At 41.0% G+C, this 21,546-nt stretch overlaps 1 protein-coding gene across 1 annotated transcript in view; it reads right to left on the bottom strand.

The window, feature by feature from the left end:
• LOC100662937 (neuronal PAS domain-containing protein 3) overlaps positions 1-21,546 on the bottom strand; it is an 86,229-nt gene that overhangs the window by 24,557 nt on the left and 40,126 nt on the right. The window contains exon 4 of the mRNA XM_064291851.1: positions 2,517-2,710. Within this exon, the coding sequence (XP_064147921.1) occupies positions 2,517-2,710 (194 nt within the window). The remainder of the gene's footprint in view (positions 1-2,516; positions 2,711-21,546) is intronic.

Below are 21,546 nucleotides of genomic sequence, written 5' to 3'. Positions count from 1 at the left end.
TGTAAAACAACCTCAGAGGTTGGTGAGAGGATTCATGAATGAAATGAAGTTAGCACAGTGTCTGACACACAGTATGCTTTTCTGTCACCTCAAATATGCAATTACCTTTAATACAGGTCTTTTTCATAATTACTATCATCCTCAGTTGGGAAATAATGCTGTATTGTATAGGCTAATAAGGGGTTGTGGAAAGCTTTTTCTTTTTTTTTAATCAGAAGAAAAAAGCTAAAAGCATGTCACAGAAAATGATCTCAGTGACTAGAGTGGCACCCATAAGGCACTCATGTCCACGAGCTCATCAAAAGAATTAATCAATCTGTGATCAGAAGAACGAAAATTAAGTGCTGGTTTTGGGCCAAGACTATCATTGGGAGTTAGGTAAACAAGACGAGCCTCTGTTTTTTTGGAGGAAGTGGGGATAGTAAATCTACATCAAGGAAGCCAATGTTCTCCTGAACTTTGAAAAATCTTTTCTAAATGCTAGAAACCATATTTTCAAAGAAGCAAAGCCATAGTTCATTCTTTGACTCTTAAATCTGCTTCCCTGGGTTGGAGCTCCCTCTCTAGTACGCTATGCTTTTAGTCAGAAAACAAACTGCTTTGCGGCTGTAATGGTATCCTTTCATGGGCTCATATGCACAAAAGGTCCCACTCAGAGGTTATTCTGTTGGGTCCCTGCCATTCAGCTTGTCTTCTGACAAAAAAATAATAAGAGATAAGGAATCCAATGAGACCCCATGGGATGTGGCTAAGTGCATGGGCTTTTGAATTCCACAGACTTGGGTTCGAATCTTGACCCCAAGCAAACCACTTAACCTTTTCCCCTACACTGAAATTGCCTGAGGATAATGGAGTCAGTAGCAGCACCTATCTCACAGAACTGTTGGGAAGCTTAAATGAGGTGGTTCATATAATACGCTTAGCATGACATTGAGCACCTAGTAATTGTCCAATAAAAGTTAGCTACCTTTATTGTTAGGCATCCCTGGCTAGTTCAAACAGTTAATGGGCCTGGATGCTAACCGAAAGGTTGGAGGTTCAAGTCCACCCAGAGGTACCCTGGAAGAAAAGGCTTGACGGTCTACTTCCAAAAAATCAGCCACTGAAAACCTTATGGATCACAGTTCTACTCTGACACACTTGGGGTTGCCATAAGTCAGAATTAACTTGAAGACAACTGGTATCTTTATTATTACTTGTCAACTCTAGCTAATCATTCTAACTAGTCTTTACTGATACTCTGTGTCCATTCCAGGATACCTCAGACATAGGCAAGTATACAGTTATGGTATTAAAAATTTTAATAACTGCCAACAAATCTAGATTTTGAGTTACTTATCAAATAATAGCGACAGGTTCATGATGATCTTCTACCCCACTGAACACTGATAGCTCAGGTGGGTATCTTTTCCCACTGATGAATTCCTTCCTCTGAATGAAATCCTGACTAGAAATGGTTGGTAGCCAGTTTCTAACTTGGTCTTGATATCTTTGGCTCTTCCCAATGGAGTGGATGCAGGAGCTTTCTGTCTTCTCTTGCTAGCTCCTGGAGAGGTCAATTACCCAAGCCACTTGGCCATTCTGCTCTTTAATTTCCCCTCCGAAGGGTTAACCAAACATGTATTGCCTTTATGCCCAGTGACAATCTGTGCCACAAAAGCATCCTCCCAAACTGACTGAGTAATCTTCCCTGGGCACCAGGGAACGGTGGTATCACCAACACATCCTATCCTGTTCACAAGCCACACTTGCGCAGTTTCTCTCAACGCCCCCTCCTCGCTGCACCCCCATTATTCTTTCTCCTTCCAATCAGTCTGATGATGGGCTGGTGACTTCTAGGTGAAAGGTCTGAAGGGTCACTGTCCCATTTCCTTGTCCCTTGCTTTGTGCTTAATGGAAAAAGTGAACTTTTTAACCAAAGGCTAAAAGGTCCTTTTATAAAAGCTCTGTCTTGAGGAAGAACTGCCAAATCATTTATATGATGAGTCATTTTTTTTTTTAATAAAAGTGAAATCTTTAGTATCACACAGTTTTATTTAATAGTTTTGCAGATTTCTTTTTTGTCCTTTTTCCTGTGGGGGACTCATATTCTCATCTGTTCTCTGTGTGCTTAAGGCCTATGTGAACACTGACCGTCACGAGGCCAGACCCTTGCATTGGTCAGGAAGTGGGTCTGGCTGAGGTGTCAGGGGACACCTTTTACTGTGTCATTTTGCCAATAACATCTCAGCCCTGTTCTCTCCTTGGGTTCTCAGCCAAAATGGGCTTTCATTATTGCATATGGATGTCTGGGTGTCCCATTCATTCAGTTGTTGTCCCTAATGTAAATCAGGGCAGCAATGTAAATTTTAAGTAAAAAGCATGTTGGTGTCAGTCCAAGCAGCCATTAAAACACAACATCAGGATTTATAATGGGGCTCACTGGGAGGGTAAAATCCTTCCATGTGCTGAAAACACAAACCCTCGCCCAACGTGCAACGTGTACAACAGGGCAAATAAAAACAAAAACAAAGTACCTATTTTCACAGTAAATGATATTGAGGTCCATATTTACTCGCGTGACGAACATATGGCAGTCGATTCTGACTTCATTGATTGTAGGCGGAGGCAAGGCGTGCGCCACAACCACGAGACCCATGATTTGGCTGGGGACAGTCCTCCCGTGGGACAGTGACACTCTCAGGCGTAGCCGGCCCGTTATGTGAATCACCTTTAAAAGAACATTAAGTACACAACACACTGGTCAAATTGACATCCCAGATGTAACAGTATTTCTTCTGAGAAATGCAAAGGTAGATCGGGAACAACCAACAATAGCTCGTCCCTTCTGTAATCACAGTGGCTGTCAGTGTGCCCTCGATGTCTTTCGGGGCAAAAACAAAAGAGAAACAATATTATACTCTGTGCACTTCTCAAGGCAGCATTATTACTGGCTATTGCTATTTTTCAGGCCTTTTTTTTTTTTCATTTAGAGGAAGTTTATAACCAAATAAAATGACCAAGAAGCTGAGCACTAAGCTGCAAAAGTAAACGTTTGCATTACTGGCCTTTATTAATGGGAGATGTTTGTCTCTCTCTCCCAGCTTGTACCAAGTGGGACTACATGGCCGTCTCCTTTCACCGGCACTTTCCTTCATTCGGGGTTTGCTACTGCAAAGGGCCAAAGACTCCAACGAATAAAAGGCTCAGTGGCAATGGCATGAACGGGCTCTGTCGAGGACAGTGCACCTTTAGGCAGCATCGAGTTACCAATAACACAGTGATTCATTGCAATAGCCTGTGGGTTTGGTGGTCAGAGGTCTTTGGCCCATGATTTGGTCCTCAAGCCCACAGTACAGTAAAGCCAGGAAGACTTGCTCCATTTTGGTGGCAGCTCAGATGGGCTTGCCCTGAACCAGGAAGAAGACTGGGCTGTTATTTTTGGTTTTTTTCCTAAAGTATACCATGCAGCCCAGACCACCCAAGACCAAATAAAATTGGCTCATCATCCCCACACATTTTAACTTGTAGTAGTATTTTTTTTTAAATTCCTTTGCTTATAAATTGCACATAGAAAAAAAAAAAAAAGAAGACGAGCTAAAATGTCAACTTCCTTAAATGATATTTTGAGGAGTAATCATGAAAGAGTGAAAACTATGAAGGACTTGTGGGGCTATGCTTTGGGATGATGGGAGTCAGGCGTGTGTGTGTGGTGGGAGGTTGGAGGCAACCGTGGTGTGTGTGAACTCTAGCTGTGTTTCTGGGACCCTGCTGCCGGGCAGGGGACCCTCCGAAACCTGGCTGTGGGTAATCGCCCTGACCGACAGCACTGCTGAGCTCAGTTTAGTAGCTGAGTTCCCACATTTGTTTTGCCTTTCCAACTGCATCTCTGAGTGCCAAATCGTCTTTGGAGATTCCACTTTTCCCACTTTGCCATCAGGAAACGAAGTAGGTTTTTATCACTTCCCAGCAACAATATGCTTGAGCCCCTGCTTTCCTTCCCAGGGCCTGGACTGGTAATTCCGTTTCCATTTTTATTTTTGTTTCCTTTAAGTTACTCAGTTTTCCAAAAGCAAGCCACACTCCTGTCAGTCAGGAGGCAGGATCAAAGCTTACAGGGCTGCACTTCAGAGCCCTGGCTGTTCAAAATAATACCCCTTCCCTGTCACACTTCACATTTGTGCCCAGAGCTGCTGACCTGGAAACACCAATGAGGAAGATTATTTAGGTTATTTCAGGAGCAGCTTTTCGACCACCCACATTTGAAGGTGACTCAATTCATACTTAACGCACCTTTGCTTTAAGCTTTGGTCAGACTAGCTACTTTATGAACATCTGAAAATGTTCCTAGAGGCAAGGATGCTAAAACACCATCACAGACACATATTTCTGCAAGACCTCATTAACTAATAATAAAGAAATAGCTAAAAGAAACAGGATTAACTTCATAGGAGGGGTGTTAACAGTGCCTGGTCCTCCTCCCAGCTAGGCTTACATAGATGCTTATTTATCATTATCTGTCTTGTTTTATCAGGAACACTCAGCTTCTTGAAAAAACACAGATCTACAAATGCTCAGGAAAACATACACCCAGAAATGGTATGCTAAATAAATCCCTACTTGATATTCTATTCAAAAGCAATTTAAAGCTGTCTGAGCTGGAAAACATTTTGGGAAGGCAGACGGGTGGGGTGGGGAGAGGGGGAGTGCCTTTCTGCATGGCTGATTTAATGAAGCCTCCTCCTCTCTCTAGCTTTGTCTAGGGACACTGTGGTATTGAAATGTCCCAAGAGTAGGGCTTAGTAAGGTCTGGAGTCCCTGGGTAGTACAAATGGTTAACACAGTTGGCTGTTAACTGAAAGGTTGGAGGTTTGAGTCCACCCGGAGGCACCTCAGAAGAAAGACCTGGCTATCTGGTTCCAAAAAATCAGCCAATAAAAACACTATGGAGCACAGTTCTACTCAGATACACATGAGGTCACCATAAGTCAGAATCAATTCAATGGCAACTGGTTACTAGTAGCAGAGGTCTAGATTTGCCATTTTCTGGGATTGTCATTCTGGGCAAGTCACTTGACCTCTGTGTTTCTCAATTTCCTTTTCTGCGAAATGCAGATAATACTGACTTTTCTGTAGTCATGTTGAGAAAATCAAACGAAGGTGAACACTTCATAAGCTGTAAAGAGGTCTACTACAAATTTCATTACAATGTTCTGTTTTGTTTTTAAAAATGTCAACTTGTTAACAAAGAGTTCAAGTTAATTAATTTCTTCCTGACCAAAAAAAAAAAAAAATCCTGAGCAAAGGCCTAATAAATGACTTATAATCTTAAAGGTTAACAAAATTTCACAATTGGAAGAAAATTTGAGAGGCTCCTTCTGAACCCCCTATCCCTCCACTTTTCAGATGAGAAAACAGAAGCTCTGAAAACTTAATTCCCTGTCCAAAGTCACCCAACTTGGAAATGGCAAACAGAGCCTGGAACCCAGGTTTCCAGGTCTTGCTTGAATGTCATTACAACCACTGTACACAGAAAAGACACCGTCCTATCCTTTTTTACACTTCTATGCATTATATATGCACATTCATATTGAATGAAAAGAAGTTTATACAAGTTGTCAATTTACTACCCTAAGGAAACAAAAATACTAAGCTAGTTACTATCAAGTCAGTTCCGATGCATGATGACCTCATGTGTTTCAGAGTAGAACTGTACTCTAGAGGGTTTTCAATGACTGTGCTCTTTCAACAGTAGATCACCAGGACTGTTTATAAACTTTTTTAAAAAATTCCACATATAATCAGAAACTCAGGTGCAGGATATCTGAAAAGGCTTTGTGAAATAGCACAAAATAAGAAAAAATAGAACTAAAAATATTACCAATGCAGTGACTAAATAATTAGAAGGTATGTATGTCTACATGTGAGTCTAGGGGTGAGGGAGGGTGGGATTGAGAAGGACAGGATCTCTGTTAGATCCCACAATTAATGTCTGGGTTTAAATTAATGTATTTTTCCAAATCTATTTCATAACATCAATAGAACTTTTTCTCCCCCATGGACAGGCTGTGCTCAAATTTTACAAACATGTCTGACAGCATGTGCCCAAACATTTAGATAGTTGAATTTTTTACTTTATAGTTGCTTTTAAGGACTGAGATAAAGAGGAAAGAGAATTGTCAGAGGAGCTGGGTTCAAATCCTAGTTCTGGCACTTAATAGTCATGCAATTTTGATATTCAGAGCACTGAAATGACTTGCTTAGTTTCCAGGGTCAGCATATCACAGATTGAAAACCTAGCATGAAGCCAATAAGTGCTCTGCAAAGGTGTTCTTTGTTTTCTTAATAAGATTATCAAAAGGCAGATACACGAGACCAAGTGGGTGGCTCCTGTCCAGAGGCAGGATAAGAAGGCAGGAAGGGACAGGAACTGATTGAAGGGACACGAAAAACCTGGAGTGTAAAGAGGAAGTATGCTGTCACATGGATTGCAACTAATATCACATAACAGTACGTGTATAAATTTTTGTATGAGAAATTAACTTGAGCTGTAAACTTTCATGTAAAGCGCACACACACACACACACACACACACACACACACACAAAGTCCACATGTCTAGGCTATACTCAAGACCAGTTAAGTCAGAATCTCTACCTACAGGACCCAAGCATCAGTGTGTGTGTGTGTGTGTGTGTGTGTGTGTGTATATATATATATATATATTTTTTAAAGTTTCCCAAGTCTTACAGGGATGCTGGAGGATTAAGTGAAAATGAAAATACATGTAAAGGTGCCTAGCTATATGCCTGATATACAATATATGCTTAACAAATACTATTTATTAAGTAACAAGTATGCTCCATAATAAAGGTACAGATAAGATCTTTGGGAGCTCAGGGTTGGAGAAAAACATTTCCGATTGCACGGATCAGATAAGCCTACATGGAAGTGACATTAGAGTAAGTTGTTGACATAAGGCATGATCATGGAAAGACTGGGGAAAGGGGCTCCCAGATAGAGAGGATAGCTAGAGCAAAAGAGCATAAAAAGGAACCCGTGGGGAATGCTCAGGGCTCCAGAAGCACTTCAGTAGGTGTCAGCAGGAGAAGAGGCAGAGAGAGGGCCAAAATGGCAGGTGCGATCAGTAGAATTTGGCAATGAGATTGGGGAGTAGAGAGATCACTATGCTTTTTGAGCCTGTCTCATAGGATGATAATGATGATCAAAATAAACTAAATGATAAACAGGAGTACAGAAACTGTTTGCCAGTACGGAGACAAAGATAATTTCTGTGTAGACACTTCTTATTTGGGAAGATCCTGGAATATGTGTCCAGTGAATATCTGGAAATAAGGATTGGGCACTTAAGAAAGATGATGGTTGAAGGTGTAGTTTTGGACTTTTTTTTTTTTTTGCCAGAGGTGATAGTTGACATCAAGAAATTCAATGGAATTAACCAATGGAGAAAATGTAGGAAGAGCGCTAAAGGCATTTTTCCCCCTTTTGAGTACCTGAAGCCTAAGGCAACTTAGGTTTCTGTTTTTTATTTTCTCTTTTCCCATAACAATTACTTTTGTTAAAAAAAAAAAAATTCTGAAAATTCCAAGCATCTTTTTCCCCACCCACTATTCCATTCTGACATAAATGCCAAGCTTTCCATAGAGTCAACAATTCCAGTGATAAATCTCAAAGAATGGATGCAGCTTCCTTGTAAAGTCAAATAGGTGCTTGGGAAATGATTTAAATACAAATATATATGCCTAAATACTTATATTGTGTCAAGAACCATGAAATAATACAAATAATTAGTTGTTTTAAAATAAAAGGAATATCGTGGAGAAGAAAGAACATTGAATGGTGAAAAAGAACATCTGACTTCAGTCCTCGTTCTTTTTTTTTTTTTTCTGGTAACTCTGGCAAGTCGTCTAGCCTGGCCAGGGCTGCGTTCCCTCAGAAATAAAATGGAGGATTTAAATCAGGTGATGACGCCTAGGGGTCTCCCTAAACTCTAGAAAATTCTATGGCCTAAGGCTTAATAGAGTGGCCTTTACTGTGAGTAGGGGGGACTATTCCCTCCCCACTCCTTGTGACTCCAGGATGGAGACACAGGAGTTTCAGGGTATAGCTGTAAGTTGATAAATACAGCGTTTACCTTCAGTATGAATCAATAGGGGAGTTTATTGGTCATATCTGAGTTGGAACAATGCTTTGATTTTGGTCAATGCCAGGTAAAAACTGCCTCTGGCTTCTAAAGGTTCACCTTAGTCTGGTCTTAAATCTAATCTACAGACATTCTTCAAAAAGATTTCTGAACCAAAAGACTCTTGCCCCCAAGCTCAACTTTACATAAGAGCTCAATCCTCACACTTCCTTTCATTCATCTTATTTTATCATAAAGAGCTGTACAAAAATGCTAAAGCTCCTAGTTTTCTAAACCCCTTACATAGCACTGCCAGGATGCTAGCATCAGTGAAGTGGAATGCACAGGATTTCTGAGTTGAAATCCCATCATTTGTGATTAGAATGTTCAAATTAGCACTATTTGGCAATCCTACATTGAAGAAACCATTGTTTGACTTTTATTTCTCTTCCCTGATACAGTGAGGGGACTGCGCGATGCTGTAAGTACTTGTCAACAGAGTTTAGGATGAGTGTGGGAGTGTTAACAAGCCGCATTGCTTGGACAAATATATATTTCTTTTCCTGCCATATGCTCCTTTCAGTCAACTGTGAGTGATAAGCACTTAGATATGTTCCACTAATATCTTCTCATTATAAACAAGCCCATCACAAAGACCTTGATAAAACCTTCCCTCTGTCAATACGTAAGAAAGCCAGTGACTGAAAAATACATCTGGAAGCTGTTTCCATTCTTTTAGGAATAAATCTCAGGTCTAGTAATAGGAAACATTTTTTTTATCAAAAGGAAGTGCTAAGTATTCTGTGCATTATTTTCCACATATAATGTAAAAATATAGAATAGGGCTAGATAACTAGGGGAACAAAAAAAGCTGCAGGCACAGAAAAACTACGATCCCCTGGGTTTAGACCATCTTCAGAGATGTCCTTTAAGGGAATCCAAATTCACCTCAAAAATTAAGCTTCCTTCTGGCACTCTGGTCTTTTTTCTTTCTTCCTCCTGTAGAAGTCTGGTTTAGCATACAGATCGCCAGACTGCTAACTCAGGTGGGAGAGTCTGCTAATTACTTTTAAGCGATGAGAGCTTTGAGGTGGCCTACAACCTGCTGAAAGATAAGGGCTCAGCCAGGTCTTCTGAACCTAAACACCTAGCCTGCCAACTTAATCCAAATATCAACCTTGTGTAAATTATTTCAAACAAATTTTTAAGGAGTGAGTTTTCCAGGATTTAGCCCATATTCATAGGTTGGTAGAATCTGCTCTAACAGGTCTTCTGTCTGTCTCTGACTCCTTCACCTAGGTCTTTCCTCAATGCCTGAAACAAGTTAGCTAAGACCAGGTATTTGTCCATAAGGCAAAGCACCAGGGAGAAGAGGGCTCATAAATGGAGGAGGAGCCTTTGGGCCCTCTGGGGGCAGCCGATCAGTAGAATGCCATCTCCTTTCCCTTCCATTTCCAGGATCTCAGACTTTAGTTCTAGAAACTGATTCTACTCCAGCAGGCTTTGTTGTAAGTCACAATGAGACTTTGGCAGCTGGGAATAAGAAAAGACAGAATAGGGAGAAGTTGACTTTTCCAGGTAGGGGTGAGACTGGAGTGGGAAGAATCAGGGGGAAAGTGAGCTAGTGAACTAGTTAGTGGCTGGGAATGGGTGACAATGCAGACTTCATCAGGGCCAAGGGGGATGCAACAGACAAGGCGGTACTGGAATCATCCTCAGTTAGGTGTGGAGATGGCTACTGGGGAGCCAAGTAGGTGGTGGGAGTCTTTCTGGGAGTTTGTCTCTAAGACTGTCCCTGAGATCAACGATTCTCAATATTGGGGAGGAGTTATAGGGGCAGATTCAGCATCTAAGGAAAGAAGACTAGTGAGAACTAGGGAAGGTAGCAGGGTTTGAGATGGGTTCAACTTAAGGGCGGCTCTGGTAGGAGCTCTTGGAGTAGTAAGGAAGCAAGACTGGGTGTCAGGGAGAGTCCTGGCCAATATTAAGAAGAACCCTAGCAGGATCCAGTTCCATTGGATAAAGGGCTACAATAAGACAAAAAGTGCTAATTCTCAGGGGCTCCATGATTTTCAATCTGGTTTGAATGGAAACTTGAGGTAAGACAGGGAAGAAGGATGGAACTGGAGCACAACTGTTTGATGCCTGGTCTGACTCCCAAAAAGACTCAGTGAAAGCTGGTTCAAGAGGTGGACAGAATTGAAGCTGTTAAGTAAGAGCATTCTTTACCTATACTATGAAAAGCAGAGAAAATGGAAAGAAGCAGAGGCTAAAATTACTCTCACTGAGATACTAAGGTTCTAAAGGAAAACACAGCATGTATGTGGATATGTGTACTTTCCTCTATAGATGGCATCACCTTGCTCCATCTGCTACAGAAATAAGTAACTAAATGGGCCTGGTACATGAAGGACAGCACGTTTTGTATTTTAATGGAAGATTAAAAATCCTTGATATCAATGATTTATTTTGAACAGTCAAAAAACAACTTCTAGGGTTAGTGGTTCTTAAACTTGAATGTACACAAGAATCATCTGGAAAGCTTATTAACAATGTGGCTCCACCCCCAAACTTCTGGTTCTCTAAACTGAGGGAGGGGCCTGGGAGTCTGTATTTCCCCAAGCACCCCGAGTGCTTTGGGATGCCAGAGATTGACAGAGCTACCCTTTGAGCAGTCCTACTTTAAGGGCATGCCATAAGGGGCCTTCAGCTCTGGCTTCCTCTTTATCCAGCGAGCTGAATGGTGACAACTGATCTTAATGACGATGACCCATAGGTACACCACAGGCGGCCTTCTAAATGAGCAAGGAAGGATGAACATACATTTATGATTAAGCTAGACTGAAAACAAAAGAACACAAAAAAAAAAAACACTATGTAGAACACAACCCATTGTCTTTTGGTTCTTTGAAAATGGAGGCTCCCTGCGTGAAAAGCAGCAGGAATTCTCAGCTACAGTGGAAGCTGGGTGTTTCCTGGGCAGAGGGCTGCTTGGGGAAGCAGCCTGGGAGCCTTGTCAAGGCTCTTTTATTAGCATAAAGGTCCGCATTCTCTTAGTGGCCACACCTCGGTGGGCTGCACTGTTGTGTTGTAAGCCTCTTGGGGGAGGTCAAACTCTGCCAGTCCCCTCCCCCTCTAGCTCCTGATTAATTCAGGGGATCCTGTGAGGTTAACCCTTAATTTGATGGCTTCAGTGGGGAGCTGAGAGATTGCTGGTAATTTATCACCCTCAGTGGTTTTTTTTTTTTTTTTAAATGCAAAAACACTTTCTAAGGCAACAAATAAAAAATTATTTTTAAAACCCACATTTAAAATACATTAGCCACAGCATTCTATTCTTACACAATTGTATCCTCCAAACATAACAATTACTTTTCATCCATCTCTTTTAGCAAACTTCAAATACATAACATAAAAAATATAACTACAATTACAGCTGCAGCTTCTCAAAATGCGCCTGGACCCTGTATTTGTTTCCCGGTCCCTTTGGAGAAAATAGTCTTTCTTCTACCAAAGATAAGAATTTATATTGGGATGGTTTAACTAAGCTGGAGAGATCTCTTTAACGAGATTATGTAAATGTCTGCCAAGGATATAAAGCACATTTTCTCAGAGTGGAGCACTGCAACTATCATTTAATAAACCAGGACCAGGGGTAGAAACACCTCGATAAATTGTTAAGGGGCAGGAAGGCTAAACTGTACACATTTGATCGAATTTCGTTTGATTCAGTTACTTTATTAAAGGCTCCTCGAGAAGGACAGAGGACCATTGTACCACCATGGAGGGCAACTTGTCGATTTTATTTTTTCATTGTATGTGGAGAAGGAGGATCACCCCTCAAGGCTCCTGGAGGCCCCTCATGGTTTAGCGTCACTGTCTTGAGGGTAGAGAGGTGGTTGTTCTCAATATAGCAGACTGCAATTTTACTTACGGACATTAAAAAAAGAGGCTCAGGACTAGTCCCATGCAGGGCAAGGACTAGACACTGACTTCATACTCCCACACCCCACCCTCCCTGACGAAACACTACACCATATTGAAAAATTTCTTTAGAACCCGTGAGCCCTTATTAGGAAAGCTACCATAAAAGTCAAATATTTTGTTTTCTATCTTTGCTGAACACCTTTGCTGAATGCTTATCTTACTTAAATTTCTTGAGTTTAACAACTGATCTTGTTCTAAGTTAGTCTCCTGGGCCTTTTTGTTCTTGAGTTCGCTAGTAGAATTTATACACAGATGCTCTAAGCTGCAACTAACGTCAACAGATAGCTGAGTACCTAGACTGAGTGCTCCTCTGAATGAAGAGAGTAGTCCCCACAAGCAGTTTTCTACCATGAAAAGATGTGATGGTGGCCCCACTGAACAGCCTTACCCTGCCCCTTCCACTCAGCCTTAAGGTCTGCCATAGAATAAACGATTATATTTTGATAATAAAGGAAAACCTTTAGAGGAATAACTCTTAGACATGGAGGGCAGCTACTCTTCTCTTCCTCAGCTTCAGAGGATACACAGTTAAAGACAATTATTCCTGTAGATAATGGTGCGGATGATTAAGCACTCAATTACTAATCAAAAGGCTCGCAGTTTGAACTTATCCAGAGACGCCTCGGAAGAAGGGTAAGGCAATCTGCTTCCAAAAGGTCTCAGCCTTGAAAATCTGGCAGAGCACAGTTCTACTCTGCAACACATGGGATTGCCATTAGTTAGAATCGACTTGATGGCAACTGGTTTGGTTTTTGGTTTGGTGTCCATGTAGATGGACAGACCAGTCCTTGCGGAGGAACAACTCTGCTGTTTCACAAGATGATATATATATTTAAAGAAGCCATCCCTTTGAGGGGGAAAACACTGTTAATAATTATTTTTTTGATAATTACAATTGTTTAAAGCAAATATTAAGTCATATATATTTAGAAAAAAAATTGTTGTTGTGTGCCATCCAGTTGATGTCAACTCATAGTGACTTTATAGGACACAGAAGAACTGCCCCATAGGGTTTCCTAGGCTATAATCTTAATGGGAGCAGATTGCCAGGTCTTTTTTCCCAATGAGCCACTGGTGGATTTGAACCACCGACCTATCGGTTAGCAGTCGAGCACTTTAATATTCCCCAGATTTAGACATAAAACTCCTTAATAATCAAACCTAAAAATGATACTTCCCAGGAGGCTACAGTAGGTATCTGGGACTTTTAAAACAGTGAAAGAATAAAGACAGCTCTCTTAGGCTAGGCACTTTAGACCCAAAAATACACAAGAAAGAACCCAGACTAGGAGCCATTTTTTTTCCTGGCACACTTAGGAAATATGCAGTCTTGTGCCTCATGGCAAGGATCTCCCTTCTCTCTGTCAGTTTCCTCAGTGGGAAAGAGAATAGGCCTCTGAGACCCCTTTCATAGTATAAACCCATGGCTGTCAAGTCGATTCTAACTCATGGGGACCCTATAAGACAGAACAGAACTGTCCCATAGGGTTTCCAAGCAGCAAATGGTGGGTTCAAACTGCTGACCTTTTGGTAAGCTGCCTGAGCTCTTAACGACTGTGCCACTAGGGCTCCATAATATAGTGTATATTAAATTCAATTTTTAAACACAAAGGATTGACCCATCTCCAAAGCTCTAAGCCTCTATAACTTTCCATCTCCATTCATCATGGTTTCCACTCCGCTAGGCCTGATATTTTTTTTTTTTAGGCCTGATATTATGTGTTTAGCATTGATTAACATGAGACATTTTCTTAAATGTTTCTTAACCTGCCCTCCAAACTCTACAGCTAATATAAAACCAGTTGCCATTGAATCAATTCCAACCCATGGCAAGCCCATGTGCTTCAGAGGAGAACCGCGGTCCACAGGGTTTTCAATGGCTATGATCTTTAGGAAACAGATCGCCAGGCCTTTCTTCCAAGGCACAGCTGGATGGATTTGAACCACCAATCTTTTTGTTCGTAGCTAATATATTCAATAACTAGTTGCTACTCGGAGCCCTGGTGGTACAGTAGTTAAGAGTTTGGCTGCTAACCCAAAGGTTGGCAGTTTGAATCCACCAGCTGCTCCTTGGAAACCCTATGGGGCAGTTCTACTCTGTCCTACAGGTTGCTATGAGTTGGAATTGACTTGACAGCAATGGGTTCAGCTGCCACTTAATTCGATCCTAAATTTCATCCTTACAGAGAGTAATTTCTAGTAGTGCCATGCCTCTCAAATGATCTAGCTTTATGGAGTGAGTGAATCCGTGCCAATCCCTTTGTGTTCAGCATCCCAGAAAGATGGCATGCTAGAGCTGGAAGGGACCTTGGAGACTACCTTGTCCAATCTTCTCACGTTACAAGTGGGGAGTCTGAGGCCCAGGGAGGTGAAATATCTTGCCCAAGGACATACAGTCAATTAGTGGCAGATGTAGAAAGAAAAGTGAGGTCTTCTAATCTCTTGCCAATTGCTTTTTCTATTCTGTGGTACATTTTAGAGTATATAGTCTCTCTTATGTTTTCATATATAAAAAAAATATACATACCCACATATACTTACACACACACACACACACACACACACACACACACACTGTAGGCTGCCAGAAACTGCCATCTGACCTGGAAGAAGTATAACCAGAGAATGCTCTTTAGAAGTGAAGATAGCAAGACCTTGTCTCATGTACTTTGGACATGTTATTAGGAGAGGCCAGTCCCTAGAGAAGGATATCATGCTTGGTAAAATAGAGGGTCGGCGAAAAATAAGAAGACCCTCAATGAGATGTATTGACACAGTGGCTACAAGAGTGGACTCAAACATAGCAAGGATTCTGAGGATGGTACAGGACTGGGCAATGTTTGTTCTGTTATACATAGTGGTTGCTATGAGTTGGAACTGACTTGACAGCACCTAACGATATATGTGTGTGTTTGTGCATGTATATATAAAATTGATCCAACTTACCTTTTTAACCTTCAAAAGACCCCATGGCACTGACAGGAGTTATTATCCATTCAGCATATGCAGTTTAAGACACTCATATGACTTTTGTGCATGCCACCAGCTCATTTGCTGCAGTTGGTTTATTCAGCCATGATTAGAGATAGTCATTTACCGTCACACATTTGGAAACTCTTTAAAAAGCTTCTAGAAGTTCCCTTTCCAAAGCTGCTTAAATAGATGAGGGTGTGGTATCAGTAGCAACGGCATTGCATTTGTTACCATTAATTCCTACTATTTCTATGTCTTTATCAGGGCTTCCATTTTATAGAGAGGTTTAAAAAGACAAAACAAAAAAGATGCACATTCCAGAGCCTGTAAGTCATCATTTCAGGAAGACTGGCTCTAAAAAATTAAAACTGAAATCACCACACTGTAACCCGAAAGTTCCCTGGAACCCTCCCTCCCCCTTTTATTTTAAAGACTATGTTTTGAAGTAATTGGCACAAAGACTGTTCTAGTGCAGATTGCTGCAAGTGTGCTCTTGGCAAGAATATCATAAGCACTAGAAAGACTTTAATATGCTCAAGGAGCCAAATACAAACTGACACCAGGAACTCAAGTGTGGGAACAAACAGAAAAAAATAGAGCATCTCAATTTAATACAAACCTGCATACAAAGGGACCAATTTTTACAATTCATGGTTTAGCATACAATGCAGCTGTCCTCTGAGTGAATATAGAGTAGTTATACATAAGAAATCAGAATGATCAATTCGAGGAAATTTCTCAAGAGTCCTTTTGATATGTAATACTGCAACTATAATGCCTACGAAACCAGGCATCAATGCATTAAATGAGATCAGGTTGGGATCTATTTAGAAAAGGCAGGTTTAAACTTGAAGAAGGCGTCTCTTTGATTTGACCTTTAGAGCAGACCCTCTGCAGGAAAATGCAAAACAAATAGCTTTACCCCTGCTTTCCAGTTCTTTAAAATATAAGTTTGAGTCAGGGGCAGATTAACCAGTAAGCAAAGTATGCACAGGTTTAACTGTGTTTACTTACTAATCTCTACTGCCCAGTTTCACATTTCACATGGGAAAAATAGGTGAAATTGGGCACTACAGGTTAGTAAGTAAACACAAGTAAGCCCGTGCCTATCTTGCTTATTGAAAATCTGTCCCTGGTTTGAATACATGTAACACAGGTTTAATACAGAGAAGAAGATCATTTTAGAAGTGTCTAAGACGTGGAAGGAAATGGGAAGAATTTGTTCACTTTTCCACTTGGCAAGATATGAGGAGAATGTCCAATTCTCGTTATTCCATCCGATAAAAACAAAAGCTATTTTTTAAAAACTTTGCTTTCTCAAGTCGTCGTCGTCTTTGTTATTTTATGGTAAGGATTCAAGGATTTGGACACTTTCTACATCTACATTTCAAATTTATCCCTGATTTTGACCAACATTTACTTTATCCAGAAACTGAAAAGATGCTTCCCTTTCACAGACTTGCAAAGAAAGATTTCTCCTGCAACCCCCTGGAGTTCAAACGTGCTATACTTTTTTTTTTTTTTTTTTCTTAGGGAACGTTTGAAGTCCCCTTTAAAAATAATGCCTTGAGGATATTTTTCCCTAATACCATTTAAAGAAACTTGAAAGCATATGGCTGCTGAAGCGCACAGGGTTCTAATGAAGCAATCAGCAACATTGCTCATATGCAGACTTCCGCCAGGAGTTTTACTACCCAGCCCACACCAGCCTGGCAAATGAAGTGAAACTCCACAGAAACTCCCTTGCTCTCTCAGTCAGGGTACAGGCTTAGTGAACCAGTAGACTAAAGGGGTGCCTTTCAACCTTCGAAGGATGGAAGGTGGTGAAAAGGTTGTATCAGGATCTGAACTGTCAGTGGCAAAGCAAATCAATCTAGTAGCTGGTAAGACAACTCAAGACAAATATTCCTCTGTAGTGCCGTCTTCATTCATAGTACGGGGAGAAGAAAATTGTGTTTCTTTATAGGGTTCTATCTGATGTAGTCCTTAGTAAAGCTACCAGTACCTTAGGTGATTCTTCACACAGCCAGCAAAGACTAAATAAAACAAAAACATGGGATATTAACGCGCTTTCCTCAAAACTGGGTAGAGCATGCTGTTCTCCTACAGTTTTGCAACGGATTCTCCAAATGTATCATGATTAAAATCACACTTCTTCAGGCACGACCTCATTAGTGCTGAAATATAACATCTTGTGCTATTTCCTTGGGATTTTAGCAAAACAAGTAATGATTCTTTTGATTATTGGAGCAACTTGTGCTTTACGACTGCCACGTAAGTACACAACTGTTAAAAGAACTAGAATCTACACTTCATTTTTTTTTTTTTTTACTCTCTCCTTTGGTTTGGAGCCCTGGTGGCACAGTGGTTAAGAACTCAGCTGCTACCCAAAAGGTTGGCAGTTCGAGTCCACCAGCCACTCCTTGGAAACCCTATGGGGCAGCTCCACTCTGTCTTATAGGGTCACTATGATTCAAAATCTACTCAACGGCAACGGGTTACTTTGGTTTAGGCAGATGTAACCCCTGGTGGCACAGTGGTTAAGTGTTTAGCTGCTAACTAAAAGGTCGGCACTTCAAATCCACCATCTTCCTCCTTGGAAACTCCATGGGGGAGTTCTACACTGTCTATAGGGTCGCTATGAGTTGGCATCAACTGGACGGCAGTGGGTTTGGGTAACCCTCAAAGAAGAGGCCTTAGGCACTATGGCCAAACTCACCCTATTTACCCACAATATCTTCTTTCCATAATAACCTTTGATTGGAGGAATGAGGTAAGCAGTTGACTGGCAGATGTATGAATTACTCAGATTCAGGGGCAGGTGTCACACTCTTTCCTTGTCTCTCTACATGCTCAGGTAATGCTTTTCAAGTGTCCAAATGTCCCCACAGCATTTTGTGTATTTCATCCAAACTGTATGATTTGATTAATTCAGCATGTATCACTGCGAATTAGCACATTGCCAGGCACTGTTCTAGGCTCTGGGGATACAGCAATGAGAAAGACAAAGGGAAGGTGATAAGATCCGATAAATGTTTCTGCCTGGTATGGGGACACCAGTGGAAGGCCAGGTAGGAGGCTACTGCTGAGTCCAGGTGAGAGAGATGATGGTAGCACAGGAGGAGGTGGTGGGAAGTGGTTGAATGATGGATATATTATCAAAGTAAAGTTCAAAGGAACTGTTGATGTATTAAGTTTGGAGTCTGAGGTATGGCATGGAATCAAAGGACACTCCAAAGCTTTTCGCCAGAGCTCCAGGATGGAGGATGGCGCCACTTACTTAGATGGACAGGGCTAGCAAATGGGAAAACATTTTGGGTGGTGGGAATAGTTTGGTTATTTTAGGACCGAGATATTGTCAGACTTTGAAGATTCAGTTGGTTACAGGAGTTTAAATGTACCTGTTTAGCCTCAATTTTTTTACATTTTATTCAGAGATTTTTTTATACGCTAAAATATAAATAGTTCTAGAAATTTTACACATATCCATTATGATAGGTGCCCTCAGCAAAATGGGGAAATGGGTGATTTGTGTGCTATCATCCCTGATTTTTTTAGTCAGTACCTGAGAGAACATGAAGGTGCTTTCTGATAAATCATGCTATCGAGTCAGGACTGATGACAAGGCACAGCAAGTGAAATGAAAAAACAATAGTGTTACGCAGTTGTAAAGTATATGCAGCCTGTAAGATATTTTCACAAGGCAAATTCTATTCCTCATATATATATATTTTTTAAACAAAATTTCCAAAGCACCCATCTTTTCAAACGTGCGGAATAAATTTTAAAAATCTAGGCCAGGAGAATAAATCCATGCATCCCAGGTCATGTTCGGCCCCAGAGGTGGAAGTTGGGGCCGGCTTGTGTTTAAGAAAGTTCTAAGAAGGTAAGCACTCTCCCTGAGCCTTGCTACTTCCCACTTTACCTGGTCCCTGGAAGATACCTGAGCTTCTAACCAGGAAAAAGAAACACGACACACAGAGCTTCCTCTTGGCAGAGTGTACTTGGGAATATTTAGAGAACATTGGTCTACTTTGCCAAGGTTCTCTCTCTTTCAAAAATATTTCTGCTGAGTACTGGGGGTGGCACACCTCCCCAGAGCAATGACCTTCTCCACTGGAACACTGCTGCTTATGTTTGGTTTCCTTAATCCCGCCAAATCAGCGAGAAAGGCTTAGGTGGTAATTTATTTATAAGAAATTATAATAAAGCTCAGCAATTTGAATACTGTGTAGAAAACTGGGAGGTAGATTGTATTGAGGCAGGATATCCAAACTTAGAAGTGAGCATTTTGACAGTCATTGGGTTTATCTGCCCTTGGAACTAATTTTGTCATTTTTAATTGACTGATTTTCCCTTGTTTGCTTAACATTTATTAATTGATTGTTATGTTCATGCAATTAATTCAAAAGCTGGCAACTTTAATGCAGAGAAATTAATTTCCTTTTACCAACATGCCACTTAAAATACATTTTTGGAAGCCTGGGTTACCAGGAAATTACCTTCAATTTAATCAACAAGCAAATTAGATGGTAGTGTCCCTTGACATCTGTCAATCCAAAATATGTCAGTTTCTTCCTTTTGTTTGAATGGGCTTTTTCTGCTGAGTAAGAAATGAGAAAAGAAACCGATATTAAAGTAAAACTACGCTCCATCTTGCTAGGCAGAGAAAGGGAAGAAATTCTCTTGTATAAATATACAATGTTTTAAATGAATTTTATTTTTCACTGAGAGAAATTTGTAGAAAAGGGGTAGATTTCTGAGAAGAAAAGAAAATTAAGCTCATTGCCGCCTTCTCTCAACAGCTCTTTTGCCATTTCTCTTAATTTTCTTTTATTTGAACTCCTTAAATCCATTGCCATCAAGTTGGTTCCTACTCATAGAGACCCTATAGCACAGAGTAGAACTGCCCCATAGAGTTTCCAAGGAGCGCCTGGTGGATTCAAACTGCCGACCTTTTGGTTAGCAGCTGTAGCTCTTAACCATTATGTCACCAGGGTTTCCTTTGAACCCCTTACTAGGAGCCAATACCCTGCTAGGCCTTATGGAGACAAATTTGTAGGGGAGGTGGACCTACAAAACCCCATTGCCATCGAGTTGATTCTGACTCATAGCAACTCTACAGGATAGAGTATAACTGTCCCATAGTTTCCAAGACTATAATCTTTATGGAAGCAGGTTGCCACATCTTTCTCCTGTGCAGTGGCTGGCAGGTTAAAAACTGCTGAACTTTTGGTTAGCAGCTGAGCACTTAACCACTGTGCAACCAGGGCTCCTGGTAGAGCTGTACAAAAAAAAAAAAAAAAACCTAAACCCATTGCCACTGAGTCGATTCTGATTCATAGTGACTCTATAGGACAGAACAGAACTGCCCCATAGAGTTTCCAAGGAGTGCCTGGTGGATTCAAACTGCTGACCTTTTGGTTAGCAGCTATAGCTCTTAACCACTATGCCACCACAGTGGATCTATAGTTCATCTATGGATGCAAAGTGTAGGGAAGTGATGAGGAGAACTATCCTCACTGGGGCAATGGAGAGGCTTCCATTAAAGAGACAGTATTGGGTGAATTTTTATGGACAAGTAGGACTTTACTGGAGTCCCTGCATGGTGATAACAGTTCAAGCACTTAGCTGCTAACTGAAAGGTTGGAGGTGCCTTGGAAGAAAGACCTGGCAACTGACTTTTGAAAAATAAGCCATTGAAAACCCTATGGAATGCAGTTCTACTCTGACACACACAGGGTGACCATGAGTTGGGACTGACAATGGCAACTGGTTTTTAGGATTTGACTGACTCTGGAGAAATGAAAAGGACCCTTAAGATGAAGAACTTTTATGAGCAAAAGCATAGAGCCATGAAACTGCTTGCTGTGTTCAGGAATTGGAGAGGAGGGCAGAGAGGCGACAGAGTAGAGTGGGTGGGGGAAACGTTGGCTGGACTGTGTTTTGAATGCTGTACAAAGGAAATGTGCCTTTATTTTATAGACAAGGGAAACCACTAAAGGATTCTGAAGAAATGATTATATGATCTGACTTGAGACTCAGAAGAAAACTGTAAGGTTATTCATTCATTCGTTCATTTACTCAATTGATTAATGTTTAATTAACATTTATCAGGCACTGCTCTACACCAGGCCATTACTAAGAAGCTCACAGTCTGTCTGTGCCTAATTAGAGAGTGATCAGACCTGTAATACAAAGGTGAATAAGAGAATGGCCAACAGCAATGGGAAGTCAGTCTGTTGGCATGAGAGTAAAGAATGGCTACTGGTAGGATCTGTGTTCAACTAGTGACTCAGGCTTGAGCTGTGGACCTCTCAAATTTGGTAACCCTTTCATTTCATCAGAGTTTAAAGCTAGAAAGATTGAGTGAATCACTTCTCTTGGACTCATCTTTGATCCTCCCATGTCCAGTCAATTATCAAGGCCTGGGAATTCTTTCTTTACTATATTTTTTACTTCTG

The sequence above is a fragment of the Loxodonta africana genome, chromosome 10 (assembly GCF_030014295.1).
Source record: "Loxodonta africana isolate mLoxAfr1 chromosome 10, mLoxAfr1.hap2, whole genome shotgun sequence".
NCBI lineage: Eukaryota > Metazoa > Chordata > Mammalia > Proboscidea > Elephantidae > Loxodonta > Loxodonta africana.
The sequence above is the reverse complement of the archived record's forward strand: the minus strand, read 5'-3'. Positions and strand labels throughout refer to the sequence as shown.